This window comes from Gymnoscopelus microlampas (assembly GCF_963454915.1).
Source record: "Gymnoscopelus microlampas genome assembly, chromosome: 16".
Classification (NCBI taxonomy): Eukaryota; Metazoa; Chordata; class Actinopteri; order Myctophiformes; family Myctophidae; genus Gymnoscopelus; species Gymnoscopelus microlampas.
Genome location: NC_139953.1, coordinates 51,255,886 through 51,270,862, shown reverse-complemented (window position 1 = coordinate 51,270,862; position 14,977 = coordinate 51,255,886). Strand labels below are relative to the sequence as shown.

Here is a 14,977-nt window from a genome sequence, read left to right as displayed (position 1 = left end):
CAAACTTCCCCTGGTTGAGTACCTGTGAGCATCGCTCACTCTGGGCAGGTAATCAAGCAAGTATTTGGGAACAGAAGCATCTGGGATCTTGAAGACTGGACACAGAGGTGAGATACTCTCTCCTTCACTCTTAGCCATCCCAGGATACTGAAGTGGACGGAGGTAAGGTGAGGCCTGGGGTTACATTTTAGGAGAAGCCTCACAGGTTTGTTTTGGGAGGTTCTGCAGCTTTTTCTTTAGTGACTTGGAGATACCCCTGTACCACGAGGTACATGCATAGTCAAAGTGACACTGAATGAGAGCACCGGCCAAGGTCCTCAATGCACTGCTGTTGACATAGGGAGATATCCTGCCCAAGAATCTTGTTCTTTGGTTGCCCTTCGAGATCACCTTCAACGCCATATTTTCACCCATGAGTTTGTTATCCAATATATAACCTAAGTAAGTGACCTCTTCCTTACTTGTGACGACATTGTCACCGACTCTAACCATGAAACCTGGGGACTTGTTGAGGTTGATAATTGATCCAAACAGAATGGATTTAGATTTCCGAGGTGCAATGACAATGTGTTGTCTGAGAGCCAAAGACAGATGCTGCTAAGCTCTGTGCTGAGAACTCTTTCAACCTTTCAACCTTGTCCTTGTCTGAGACCACGAGAGCTGAGTCGTCGTCCACGAAAAAGAACAGATTGCATTTACATGCCGAGTTCCTGTTGCTAACATAAATCAAAAACAGTAGAGGCCCTAGGATGCTCCCTTGTGGGACCCCACACTCTACTGGGAGGGAAGTGGACAGGGTACCATTCACCTCAACCACCTGTTCCCTTCCCTCAGGGTAAAATCTCACCCAGTTAACAGACGAGCCGTCAAAACCGATTGCCCTCAGCTTGTTCAACAGTATGGAAGGATTCACAGTGTCGAACGCTTTCTGAAGGTCCAGCATAACCATGCCACAGTACTTGCCTATACGTCCACCTCGTGTCTGATGTAATCTGTCAAGTACAATAGACATGTATCAGTGGAATGGGACCTTCTGAAGCACGATTGCAATTTGAACAGGAACTTGTGATTTAACAGATGTGTGTTTATCTGTTCATAGATTCTCTCTATAACCTTTGAGATGGAACAAAGGATGGAAACGGGGTGGTAGTTCCCAGGGTCTAACTTGCTGCCCTTTTTATACAGAGGAACTACTCTTGCAAGTTTAAGTTCCTGCGGGATGTGGCCCTGTCTAATGGACAGGTTTGCTATGTGTGCCACTACGGGGGCAATAGCAACGGCATGGCCTGTGGCCTGGGTTGGCTGTAGGGCTCGAAGCTTTAACAGCACGTCCTCAGCTGTAACAGGGGAGATCTTAAAACTGTAGAAGGCGTTTTTGTGCTGTTCACCATACAGGCCTGAGTGTGCTTCCACACAACCATGTGCTTCCACACAACCATAGCTTCCACCAGTGTGGAAGCTATGGTTGTGAAGAAACCATTTAGACAGTTTGCCACGTCCAGTTTTTTTTCAGAAATGAGCGAGCCATTTAACTTGATGTTGAGGTTCGTAATTTTTGTTTTGAGCCTGTTGTTGCAGCCCAATTCCTTAAGGAACTTCCATAGTTTTGGGGGCTTTTTCTTGTTTTCCTCAATCTTCTCATTGAAGTAGTTCTTCTTGGCAGACTTAATCATGCCGGTTACCTCGTTCCGCATTTCTTTGGATTTTTCAAACAGCTGCTCATTTCTGCATTTAGCCATGGTTGAGTTTGCGAGACAGGGCACACCCTTGTATATTGAGTGATCAGCTGAACCAGGTTATGAAGGCTACAATCATTTCGGAAGGACATAGATTGGTGTTTTTTTTCACCAGAATGTTAGTGTTGTAATCACCGAACAGGATTTCCTCCGAACTTCCTAGGTCAGCTGATACGTCATCCGACAGGTCGTAGAAAGTGGATTGGGAGGGAGGTCAGTACAGAACCCCAACCAAGAAGGGTTTTGTTTGGGGAGGTTTATAGTCAAGCCAAACAGACTCAATGTCCTTGTTGTCCATATCAGACGGAACATTGAAGCTGATATCTGCTCTGACATACATACAAACTTCACCTCCACTGTGATCTCTATCCTTTCTGATAACTGTGTAGTTTTCTATTTCTATCTCGGCGTCTTTGATGGTACACTATCATCAAGCCTAGTTTCAGTAATATGTTAAATTACACAACAACATGTAAAGCAGTACAACACAATACAACAACATATTGTTGTACTTAGCCTACCAAACCAGCCAGCGTTTTTAATTGATAATAAATATGTAAATATTGTAGTACTTACCATACCAGCCAGGGTTATTAATTAATAATAAATATGCAAATATTGTAGTACTTACCATACCAGCCAGGGGGGGATGGGCAGTAGACTGGTGCTGGTCGGCATGGGCTAACTGTCGAACACATAATATAATTATAATGTATTTGATATTTTTTGGTTTTTATTAAATTTTTTGTTAAAAAGGTTAAAGTACTGTATTGTGATAGTAATCATTGCTACAGAGCGTTTGTTGGGTCACATGGTCTCTCCAGCTCTTTAGTAAACACAATATAGTACATTTTCAGGTAGGTGACAAAGTTTAAGCCAATCAGGAGAGAGCACTGAAAATGCATTTTCTGTTTATCAAAGAGCTGGAGTCTCCTTTTACTGAACAAACATTCTATATCAATGAGTACTATCAGAATATAGAGCTATTTAACGCTTATTTTAACGAAAGTAAATCACTTTCACCTTTAAGCAATTCATTCATTCATAAAAACACATCCCATAATATTAAATAATTAATGAAGTCCCCCTGGGCTCTCTAATAGGCCCTTCCTGTTTTAGCTCCACATCAAATATCCTGGACAAAAACTGCCGATCTACAAGTTCACAACGCATCACATGGCCATGCGTTATGAGCTTGTATAAATCGGCTATTCATGCAGAATGTTCCAAACCCAGAATGGTGATGGCACGCACGCGCGCACATACGCACGCACGCACGCACGCGCACACACGCTCACACGCTCACACGCACACACGCACACACGCACGCACACACTAGTGTAACTGACAACAATCAAAGGTTGTACCTTCTTGTCCAGGCTGTGGGACGTCTGTTTGCTTTGCTGCTGCTTCTGTAAACGAATAATCAGTTTATGTTATATTATTATAACATGTTATAATAATAAAACATGTTATAATATTATTATGTTTTAATGTTATAACATGTTATAATTGAAAAGATGGGCTTACCTTTTGTAGAGGCCTTGGCCTTCGGTTCTTTCTTGGCTTTTTCATGTAAAAACAGAAAGAAAAAGACTTTTAGGTTTATTCTCTTTCTCTCTTTATGTACTGTATTTATGTATGTACTATGTATTTATATGTATGTATGTATGTACTATGTATTTATATGTATGTATGTACTATGTATTTATATGTATGTATGTACTATGTATTTATATGTATTTATGTATGTACTATGTATTTATATGTATGTATGTACTATGTATTTATATGTATGTATGTACTATGTATTTATATGTATGTACTGTTTCTCTCTTTATGTATTTTCACCAGTTATACACTATGTGTCAGCATAGACTTATAGGGCACTAGGGAGGCAGTATAGAGACCAGGATTACTACATGTTTTTGTGCGGGTATTAACTACCCTAGGAGACATGTGAGGGTATTAACTACCCTAGGAGACATGTGAGGGTATTAACTACATGGGGAGAACATGCAAACTCCACACAGAAAGGCCCTTTCCCACCTAGGGTATGGGCACTGATGACGGGGAGGAAAGGACACGCCCCAAGTGCCCACAGCGTCCCGGGAATCAAACCCAGGAGGTCAGTTGTGTAAGGTCTGGATCAGAATTCAACGGACCATAAATGTTTTATTGGTGAATGAAAGCTTACCTTTCGTAGAGGCCTTGGCCTTCACTTCTTTCTTGGCTTTTACATTGAAAAAGACTAGAGAAAAACACATGTAGGTTGAAAATAATGAGCTAAAATACATAACTAGAAAAAGTGCTGCTCGGAGCACAGGTCTCCGCCAGGTCAGGTACGTTATTGTGGCCTCCTGGTGGCGCTATAATAGGCCAATGTGAAAAGGGTGCCATGTATTCTTAGGTCGTTCACCGCAATCGGACACTGCATTCATGATTTGAGGCATTTTGTTCCAAAAATGTGTTTTGCTATATTAGACCTGCTGGTGGCGCTATAACAGGCCAATGTGAAAAAGGGTGGCATTTCTTCCTTGGCCTATTGGGAATGTGTTTGTGAAATTTCACGGAAATCGCAAGCTGCGTTCATGATTTGAGGCATTTTGTTCAAAACGGACCAATCCTGCAAATTTTAGAAAGCAAACCTTAGCCAATGAGGATGGAATATGGGAAATCGGACAGATCCGTGTTGATCACATGACTATAGAGATACTTTGTACCGATTTGCATGACGTTTGGATAAAATATGTAGGAGTAATGTAAAAAAAAATGGGTTTCGCACAAATCGGCCTCCTGGTGGCACTATAACAGGCCCATGTGAAAAAATTGAGGCAGAGGTTCTGAATTGGCATCCAGGGAGTTTGTGTGCACAGTTTCGCAGCGACCGGGCCAACTGTGCCAGAGATTAGCTGGTAACACACGGACAGGACACACACACGGACACACACACACACACACACACACACACACACACACACACACACACACACACACACACACACACACACACACACACACACACACACACACGGACTATTATTATTGTTATAACAATAACAACTAGAAAAAGTGCTCCTCGGAGCACAACTCTCCGCCAGGTCAGGTAGATTATTGTGGCCTCCTGGTGGCGCTGTAATAGGCCAATGTGAAAAGGGTGAAATTTCTTCTTAGGCCTTGCACGACAATGGGACACTGCATTCATGATGTGAGGCATTTTGTTCCAAAATGTGGTTTGCAAAATTAGACCTGCTGGTGGCGCTATAACAGGCCAATGTGAAAAGGGTGGCATTTCTTCCTCGGCCTAGTGGGAATGTGCGTGCAAAATTTCACGGAAATCGCACACTGCGTTCATGATTTGAGGAATGTTGTTCAAAAGGGACCCATCCTGCAAACTTTGGAAGCCAATTGTTAGCCAAGTAGGATGGAATATGAAATATCGGACACATCTGTCTTGATCACATGACTATAGAGGTACTGTGTACCGATTTGCGTGATCTTTGGACAGAATCTGAAGGAGTAAGCGCAAAAAATGTGTTTTACAAAACTCAGCCTCCTGGTGGCGCTCTAAAAGGCATATGTGAAAAATGCAGGGCAAAGGTTTTTCCTTGGCCTCTAGGGAGTGTGCATGCAAAGTTTCACACAGATCGGTGCAGTTATAGCTAAAAACGTGAATCGGCTTGTTATAGCGCCACCATGAGGCTGATGTGAACGTTTTCATGTGGCATTTCTTCCTGGGCCAAGTGGGAATCTCTGTGGAAAATTTCACGGCATGCTGCGTTCATGATTTGAGGCATTTTGTTCAAAATGAACCAATCCTGCAAACTTTGGAAGCCAATTTTAGCCAGTCATGATGGAATATGGAAAATCTGACAGATCCGTGTTGATCACATGGCTATAGAGATACTGTGTACCGATTTGCGTGTTTTTTGGACAAAATCTGTAGGAGTAATAGCAAAAAAAATTGTTTTGCAAAAGTTGGCCTCATGGTGGCGCTATGACAGGCTGATCTGAAAAATGTTGGGCAGAGGTTCTGCTGTGGCATCCAGGGAGTGTGTGTGTTCACAGCGACCGGGCCAACGGTGGCGGAGATTAGCTGGTCACAGACAGAAGGACGGACACACACACACACACACACACACACACACACACACACGGACGGACGGACGGACGGTAAAACATACTCTCTCACCATGCCTTTCGGCCTGGCGGAGACAATAATAATAATCAATTAATAATGACTTGATGAATTATTATTCATTAATGATTATTATAACATAACAGGTACTATACCCTCTTTTCCAGATTCTAGTGTCTCCGTTTGCTTTGGCGTTGCTGCTTCTGTGTGAGAAGTTCATAGAGAAGGAAATAATGACCCTTTTCTGGATATTATTATAAAAAGTATTATAAATGTGATGTTTATGTCAATAAGAGAGGGAGTTATTATTCTATCATAAAAGTATTATAAATGTGATGTTTATGTCAATAAGAGAGGGAGTTATTATTCTATCATAAAAGTATTATAAATGTGATGTTTATGTCAATAAGAGAGGGAGTTATTATTCTATCATAAAAGTATTAAAATGTGATGTTTATGTCAATAAGAGAGGGAGTTATTATTCTATCATAAAAGTATTATAAATGTGATGTTTATGTCAATAAGAGAGGGAGTTATTATTCTATCATAAAAGTATTATAAATGTGATGTTTATGTCAATAAGAGAGGGAGTTATTATTCTATCATAAAAGTATTATAAATGTGATGTTTATGTCAATAAGAGAGGGAGTTATTATTCTATCATAAAAGTATTATAAATGTGATGTTTATGTCAATAAGAGAGGGAGTTATTATTCTATCATAAAAGTATTATAAATGTGATGTTTATGTCAATAAGAGAGGGAGTTATTATTCTATCATAAAAGTATTATAAATGTGATGTTTATGTCAATAAGAGAGGGAGTTATTATTCTATCATAAAGTATTAAAATGTGATGTTTATGTCAATAAGAGAGGGAGTTATTGTTCTATCATAAAAGTATTATAAATGTGATGTTTATGTCAATAAGAGAGGGAGTTATTATTCTATCATAAAAGTATTATAAATGTGATGTTTATGTCAATAAGAGAGGGAGTTACCTTTTTTAGCAAGCTTGGCTCTCACTTTGAAAGAGGAAGAAAAAGAGTCAAATGGATCAAATCAATCAAACCTTCTCATATTCAATAACTGTATTGATTTTATGTTACATTAATCAATAACTGTATTGATCGTATGGTTAATGATCAATAACTGTATTGATTGTATGGTTAATGATCAATAACTGTATTGATTTGATGGCAAACAAACTGATTTACCTCTGTGAATGGCAGGAAGTCTCTTGTTGACTCTCTGATTGTCCTGTAGCTCAGCAAGTCTGGGAAGAACTGGATACCAAGCAAAATGTCATTATTACATAACTATAACAACCATAATTATAATTATAATATATAAACACATGCAAAACTTCATCATATGTTTTACCTTTTCTTTTGGGTTTGTCAGCCGGGGCTTTTTTAGGTTCTTCTGCCACTGAAAACACAGAAAAACATGAGTCACTGCAGAATATCTGTTAGATCTGTTAGAATTAGATCTGTTGGAATTAGATCTGTTGGAATTAGATCTGTTAGAATTAGATCTGTTAGAATTAGATCTGTTGGAATTAGATCTGTTGGAATTAGATCTGTTAGAATTAGATCTGTTGGAATTAGAACTGTTGGAATTAGATCTGTTGGAATTAGATCTATTGGAATTAGATCTGTTAGAATTAGATCTGTTAGAATTAGATCTGTTGGAACTAGATCTGTTGGAATTAGATCTGTTGGAATTAGATCTGTTGGAATTAGATCTGTTGGAATTAGATCTGTTAGAATTAGATCTGTTAGAATTAGATCTGTTGGAATTAGATCTGTTAGAATTAGATCTGTTGGAATTAGATATGTTGGAATTAGATCTGTTAGAATTAGATCTGTTGGAATTAGATCTGTTAGAATTAGATCTGTTAGAATTAGATCTGTTAGAATTAGACAACGTTTACGCTCAGCATGAATTAAACTAATTAATTCATGAATACATTAATAAATTACTGAATTACATTTACACTCAATTATAATAATGTATTATTATTATTAATAACGTTTACACTCAGCAAACAGCAGCAGAGCTTTGAAATGATTCAAAGAGTTCATAAGAGAGCATTTTATATTATGACAAACCTTTATTTTATTCATTTATAAGTGTATAACAAACCTTTCTTTTATTCATTTATAAGTGTATAACAAACCTTTATTTTATTCATTTATAAATGTATAACAAACCTTTAGTTTCCACAGTCTCGGGGGCCATGGAGGGACATGTGCACACTGAAACCACACAACACCATGTTACCATGACAGCCATAACAACAACAATTATCTATATCTATGTCTGTCTGTCTGTCTGTCTGTCTGTCTGTCTGTCTGTCTGTCTGTCTGCCTGCCTGCCTGCCTGCCTGCCTGCCTGCCTGCCTGCCTGCCTGCCTGCCTGCCTGCCTGCCTGGCTGCCTGCCTGTCTGTCTGTCTGTCTGTCTGTCTGTCTGCCTGTCTGTCTGCCTGCCTGCCTGTCTGTGTGTCTGTCTGCCTGCCTGCCTGTCTGTCTGCCTGTCTGTCTGTCTGTCTGCCTGTCTGCCTGCCTGCCTGCCTGTCTGTGTGTCTGTCTGTCTGTCTGCCTGCCTGCCTGCCTGTCTGTCTGCCTGTCTGTCTGCCTGCCTGCCTGCCTGTCTGTCTGTCTGTCTGTCTGTCTGTCTGTCTGTCTGTCTGTCCTGACGTTGCCTTCAGCATACAATACCCTCAGATCTCACGACAGGTCTGAGGCAGTTGTAGAATTTGTCTGAACCCGTTTGTTCCATTGTAGACGTGCGGAGCAGCATTGTCTGACCGTCTGACAGGCATCTGAACGCATGTATACACTCCAAAATGTATAATCTAACACACTAATAAATAATCCCTGTGAAAATATAACATTTTATAAACTAATTTAAACAAACTGCTTTAACATTCATTCAGATAAGATTGCATCGCGACGCGTTGTGAGCTTGTAGATCTGCTATTTTCAAAATTCATGAGCGCTTATGCGAGAGCATTTTTGGGAGTCGGGGCCGGCGTGTCCTATGGAACCTGGGTTCAGGATTTAAACCCGACACTCCAAACCTTTGCCTCTCCAAGCTATCTCTCATTAATGTGGCAGCACGGGACTGCAGCCCGCCCGAGTCTCACGGAGTGACTGCTTTATTTTAGTTCTGCTCGCTCGGTATGGGTTAAATAATTTAATATACAAATGTATTCCATTGATGCCGATGAGATGTCATAATCTGTCATTCATGTAGGCTACTAGCCTACTTGACAAAGATTGTACCGTTACGGAATACATGAAAGACACAGTTGGGTTTGCAAGTAGGTAAGTGCGTATGTGTGCGTGCGTGTGTGCGTGTGTCTGTGTGTGTGTGTGTGTGTGTGTGTGTGTGTGTGTGTGTGTGTGTGTGTGTGTGTGTGTGTGTGTGTGTGTGTGCGTGTGTGCGCGTGTGCGCGTGTGCGTGTGCGTGTGCGTGTGTGTGTTATTTAAATGACACTCGGTTTCAGCCGTCAGATTTATCAAAGCTCCAAACAAATGTACGCTAGGATTGGCTGTATAGGATCCTGTGATAAACATCACTTGGACGTTGGCTTACGGCCAGATTCAAGGCAAACAATACACTTTTTCACACTCCATTAATAAATGAGGGCCATTGACCTTTGACCCTGACAACCCCTGTCAAGGTCACACACATTGACCTTTGACCTCATAAACACTGACCTGGAGGAAGCATCTCTCCCTCCTCATCTTCATCTTTATCCTCACCAGGAAGCTCCTCCTCTTTGGTTTCCTGAGGAGGAGCAGACTCCTCCTCCTCCATAGGAGCACCTGGCTGACCTGCAGTTGAAGACCATTTATCATGAAGGTACATGCAGGAACATGAAGGAACAACATGAAAGTACATGAAGGTACATGAAGGAACATGAAGGTACATGAAGGAACATGAAGGAACATGAAGGAACATGAAGGAACATGAAGGAACATGAAGGTACATGAAGGAACATGAAGGAACATGAAGGAACATGAAGGTACATGAAGGAACATGAAGGAACATGAAGGTACATGAAGGAACATGAAGGTACATGAAGGAACATGAAGGAACATGAAGGAACATGAAGGAACATGAAGGAACATGAAGTATGGAGGAGGAGGAACAGACACCATACTCCTCCTCTTTGGTTTCCTGATTAGGAGAAACAGGAGATAGACTCCTCCTCTACACTATAGAAACAGGAGATAGACTCCTCCTCTACGCTATAGAAACAGGAGATAGACTTCTCCTCTACGCTATAGAAACAGGAGATAGACTCCTCTTCTACACTATAGAAACAGGAGATAGACTTCTCCTCTACACTATAGAAACAGGAGATAGACTCCTCCTCTACACTATAGAAACAGGAGATAGACTTCTCCTCTACACTATAGAAACAGGAGATAGACTCCTCCTCTACGCTATAGAAACAGGAGATAGACTCCTCCTCTACGCTATAGAAACAGGAGATAGACTCCTCCTCTACGCTATAGAAACAGGAGATAGACTCCTCCTCTACGCTATAGAAACAGGAGATAGACTCCTCCTCTACGCTATAGAAACAGGAGATAGACTTCTCCTCTACGCTATAGAAACAGGAGATAGACTCCTCCTCTACACTATAGAAACAGGAGATAGACTCCTCCTCTACACTATAGAAACAGGAGATAGACTCCTCCTCTACACTATAGAAACAGGAGATAGGCTTCTCCTCTACACTATAGAAACAGGAGATAGGCTCCTCCTCTACGCTATAGAAACAGGAGATAGGCTCCTCCCCTACGCTATAGAAACAGGAGACAGGCTTCTCCTCTACGCTATAGAAACAGGAGATAGGCTCCTCCCCTACGCTATAGAAACAGGAGATAGGCTCCTCCCCTACGCTATAGAAACAGGAGATAGGCTCCTCCCCTATGGCCCACATGGTTCCCAAGGCTGCTTATTGTAGAAATTAATAATACACTGCACTGGTAACACAACATGACAAAGAAAAAGTGCTCCTCGGAGCACAGGTCTCCGCCAAGTCAGATAGGTTATTGTGGCCTCCTGGTGGCGCTATAACAGGGCAATGTGAAAAGGGAGCCATTTCTTCCTCGGCCTAGTGGGAATGTGTGTGCAAATTTTCACGGAAATCGCACGCTGTGTTCATGATTTGAGACATTTTCTTCAAAACGGACCAATCCTGCAAACTTTGGAAGCCAACCTTAGCCAATCAGGATGGAATATGAAATATAGGACAGATTCGTCTTGATCAGATGATTAGCTGCTCGCGGACGGACAGGACACACAGACGGACGGACGGACATCGGGTAAAACATACTCTCTCGCCTCGCCTTTCGGCCTGGCGGAGACAATAACGTAACAAACAAGAAGCTTGTGTTATTGATATTTACCAGATATATCTTCTGCTTCATGGTCTTCTGTTTTGTCACGATCTGCCTCTCCAACATCATCATCATCATCATCATCATCTTCATCTTCATCTTCCTCTTGTGTGTCAGCATCAGTCTTTGGCTCGTCTTCCTTCATCAATTCAGCTGCAAAGATGGCTAAAAACACACAGTAGATGATCATCTATACATGTCTATGATCTATACATATATGGTCTATACATCTATATATCATCTATACATGTCTATGATCTATACATACATCATCTATACATCTATATATCATCTATACATGTCTATGATCTATACATCTATATATCATCTATACATGTCTATGATCTATACATACATGATCTATACATCTATATATCATCTATACATGTCTATGATCTATACATCTATATATCATCTATACATGTCTATGATCTATACATCTATATATCATCTATACATGTCTATGATCTATACATACATCTTGTTTTAGTTTTGTATTGGTTTATTGGATCTTGTTTAGTCGATACACGTATTTGTCTGAGCTCGTGCTCATTTGATTTTGCTATTTTGTCTCATCTGTTTAAGAAAGTAGGTAGCTGATATATTGCACTTTTACCTTAGCGCTAGGTATACTCTTGGTTGCTTGTTTTTTGCAGGAAATGCACTTAAGACCTCTGGTGATTAGTAGTTTTCGTTCCCTACCTATGTTGAATACACTTATTGTAAGTCGCTTTGGATAAAAGCGTCTGCTAAATGACTGTAATGTAATGTAACTAGAGGGTCGGGGCGCTGCGCGCCCCTCCCCCCTATCCGCTGCGCGGTGCTTTGTGTTTGTTGGTCTCTATAATATATAAAGCCATAATAGGAGATGTTCCCAATGGAGCTATGCCCAAATATGGAGTGTGTTGTCTGACCTCACTTGGGTCTCGTTGGGCGGTGGTCGGCGATGACGCTAAGGAACAACATGGCCGACTGTAATGTTGTGAGTTTGTGTTGGCCGCAATTAATTATGCTGCGAGGGGGCAGATGTGTGCTGAGCAGTACGAAGTGGCCTACAGACTGCGCGTAGTAATTCTGCACGTTGTGGCGTGTCTTGTTAGTGACATTGATATGTTGTTTTTGTGTTTAGTCCCACACAGTGGCAGGTTTTTTGGGGGGGTTTTGGGTTTAGAAATGTATTATAGGATGTAATGTACATCATCTATACATCTATATATCATCTATACATGTCTATGATCTATACATACATCATCTATACATCTATATATCATCTATACAGGTCTATAGATGATGATATAAACACACAGACAGGAACCCTAACCCCACCCATTATGAGACCTACCCCTAACCCCACCCATTATGAGACCTATGATATGTAATATAATGATATTAAATAATGATATTTTAATAAAATTATACAAAATGCTCAACAATACCTGATAACAAGAGATCATCCAAGTCATCAATTTTATCTTCATCATCATCATCCTCATCAGTGGTTGTCGTGGAAACAGTCTCTGCTGAGACTTCTAACTCCTCATCCAATGAGCTGCTATCATCATCTTCATCATCGTCATCATCATCAGCCAGGACTCCGCTGTCCTCACTGTCAAACCGAGGCAAACCTTCCAGTATTGTTTCTTTAAGGTCCTCCATAGTGAGGTCATCAAATGTATACGCAAAAAGATCTTCATCAGTTTGATCTTTAAAGAGATCTTCATCAGTTTGATCTTTAAAAAGATCTTCATCAGTTTGATCTTTAAAAAGATCTTCATCAGTTTGGTCTTTGAGATCGAGGTGATCCATTCCGACCGGTTTGTCGAGGTCGAGGTTAGTATCGTCTCTGGTAGAATCATCTTCGTCATCTTCATCGTCTGCAAAGTTGTCAGAGGAAGCAGCGGTGGCGTCTTCTTCCTCGGATTCGCCCAGAACATCAGTGTCATCTTCATCTTCCTCATGTAGAACATCAGAGAGAAGAGGCATGTCAATGAGGACACCATCATCCTCCTCATCATCATCATCATCATCATCATCCTCCTCCTTCATGGTCACAACGTCTTCAGCGACCTTGACCTCCTCATCTTCATCTTCCTCATCAGTGAGATGGACAGGAGGAAGGTCATCTTCATCTTCCTCATCAGTGAGATGGACAGGAGGAAGGTCCACATCCAGGCCATCAGCCCTGTCCTCTGTGATGTCATCAGCCGTGGCCTCTGTGATGTCATCAGCCGTGGCCTCTGTGATGTCATCAGCCCTGGCCTCTGTGATGTCATCAGCCCTGGCCTCTGTGATGTCATCAGCCGTGGCCTCTGTGATGTCATCAGCCGTGGCCTCTGTGATGTCATCAGTGCTGGCGTCTGTGATGTCATCGTCGCTGTCATCAATGATGTCATCGTCACTGTCATGGATGATGTCATCGTCACTGTCATGGATGATGTCATCGTCACTGTCATGGATGATGTCATCGTCGCTGTCATCGTCCACACTGGACAGAGGAGTAGAATCACTGTCATCAACGACCGCGCTGTCACTGGTGTCTTCATCATCATCATCATCATCATCATCATCATCATCATCATCTTCAGTTCCAGCCTCTTCGTCGGTGGTTTCAACATCATCTTCATCAAGTAAGTCTTCATCCTCTGGGTCAACCTTTGTGACAGAGTCTTCTTCATCCTCTGGGTCAACCTTTGTGACAGAGTCTTCTTCATCCTCTGGGTCAACCTTTGTGACAGAGTCTTCTTCATCCTCTGGGTCAACCTTTGTGACAGAGTCTTCTTCATCCTCTGGGTCAACCTTTGTGACAGAGTCTTCTTCATCCTCTGGGTCAACCTTTGTGACAGAGTCTTCTTCATCCTTGTCTTCCTCAGAGACGGGGGCGTCGCCCTCGGTGTCAGATGACACAGGAGTCACATGGTCTCCTTCTTCCTCGTTGGTCGACAGAGGCTCATCCTCTTCCTCAGCAGCAGCAGTGGTCTCTCCATCTTCATCTTCATCACCATCTTGGTCTTCTGCCTCCTCCATGGCTGCTTCCTCTTCTCTCTCCTCTTCATCCTTTATGTCCTCTCCAGCCTCTTCCTCACGAGGTGCCTCTTTTCCCTCCTGTTCTTCCTCCTCCGCTTCTGCCTCTGCCTTCTCCTCCTCTTCTTCTTCCTTCTCCTCCTCTTCCTCATGAGGTTCCTCGCTTCCCTCTTCCTCCTCTTCTTCTACCACCTCTTCTTCCTCCTCTTCATATTCTTCTTCTTCATCCTCCTCTATCTCCGCATCTTCATATTCCTCCTCCTCCTCTTCCTCCTCTGCTGTCTCCTCCTCCTCCTCTTCTTCATCCTCCTCTTCTTCTTCCTCCTCCTCTTCCTCTCCCTCCTCCTCCTCCTCCTCTTCCTCCACCTCCTCTTCCTCTCCCTCCACCTCCTCATCTACTATTTCAATAGCAGGAACTTTCTTCTTGGTTTGCATCTCTATAACTTTAACATCAAACACATTATTATGTCATATATATATATATATATATATATATATATATATATATATATATATATATATATATATATATATATATATATATATATATATATATATATATATATATATATACATATACATATACATATACATATACATATACATATACATATACATATACGTATATATGTATGTATGTATATATATATATACACATAT

General features: G+C 41.3%; 1 protein-coding gene across 8 annotated transcripts in view; it reads right to left on the bottom strand.

Moving 5' to 3' along the window:
* The window catches only part of LOC311063419 (uncharacterized protein), a 45,353-nt gene that overhangs the window by 12,184 nt on the left and 18,192 nt on the right, over positions 1 to 14,977 (bottom strand). For 6 of the 8 annotated variants that reach the window (XM_084082858.1, XM_084082859.1, XM_084082863.1 and 3 more), the window contains 12 exons: positions 12,733 to 14,760; positions 11,306 to 11,461; positions 9,602 to 9,718; positions 8,089 to 8,133; positions 7,256 to 7,303; positions 7,090 to 7,158; positions 6,874 to 6,897; positions 6,030 to 6,077; positions 3,934 to 3,987; positions 3,267 to 3,302; positions 3,104 to 3,148; positions 2,368 to 2,421 (listed from right to left, as the gene is read on the bottom strand). In XM_084082858.1, coding sequence (XP_083938984.1) covers positions 2,368 to 2,421; positions 3,104 to 3,148; positions 3,267 to 3,302; positions 3,934 to 3,987; positions 6,030 to 6,077; positions 6,874 to 6,897; positions 7,090 to 7,158; positions 7,256 to 7,303; positions 8,089 to 8,133; positions 9,602 to 9,718; positions 11,306 to 11,461; positions 12,733 to 14,760 — 2,724 coding nt within the window. The remainder of the gene's footprint in view (positions 1 to 2,367; positions 2,422 to 3,103; positions 3,149 to 3,266; positions 3,303 to 3,933; positions 3,988 to 6,029; positions 6,078 to 6,873; positions 6,898 to 7,089; positions 7,159 to 7,255; positions 7,304 to 8,088; positions 8,134 to 9,601; positions 9,719 to 11,305; positions 11,462 to 12,732; positions 14,761 to 14,977) is intronic. The other 2 variants (XM_084082865.1, XM_084082861.1) reach the window with 2 other exon arrangements.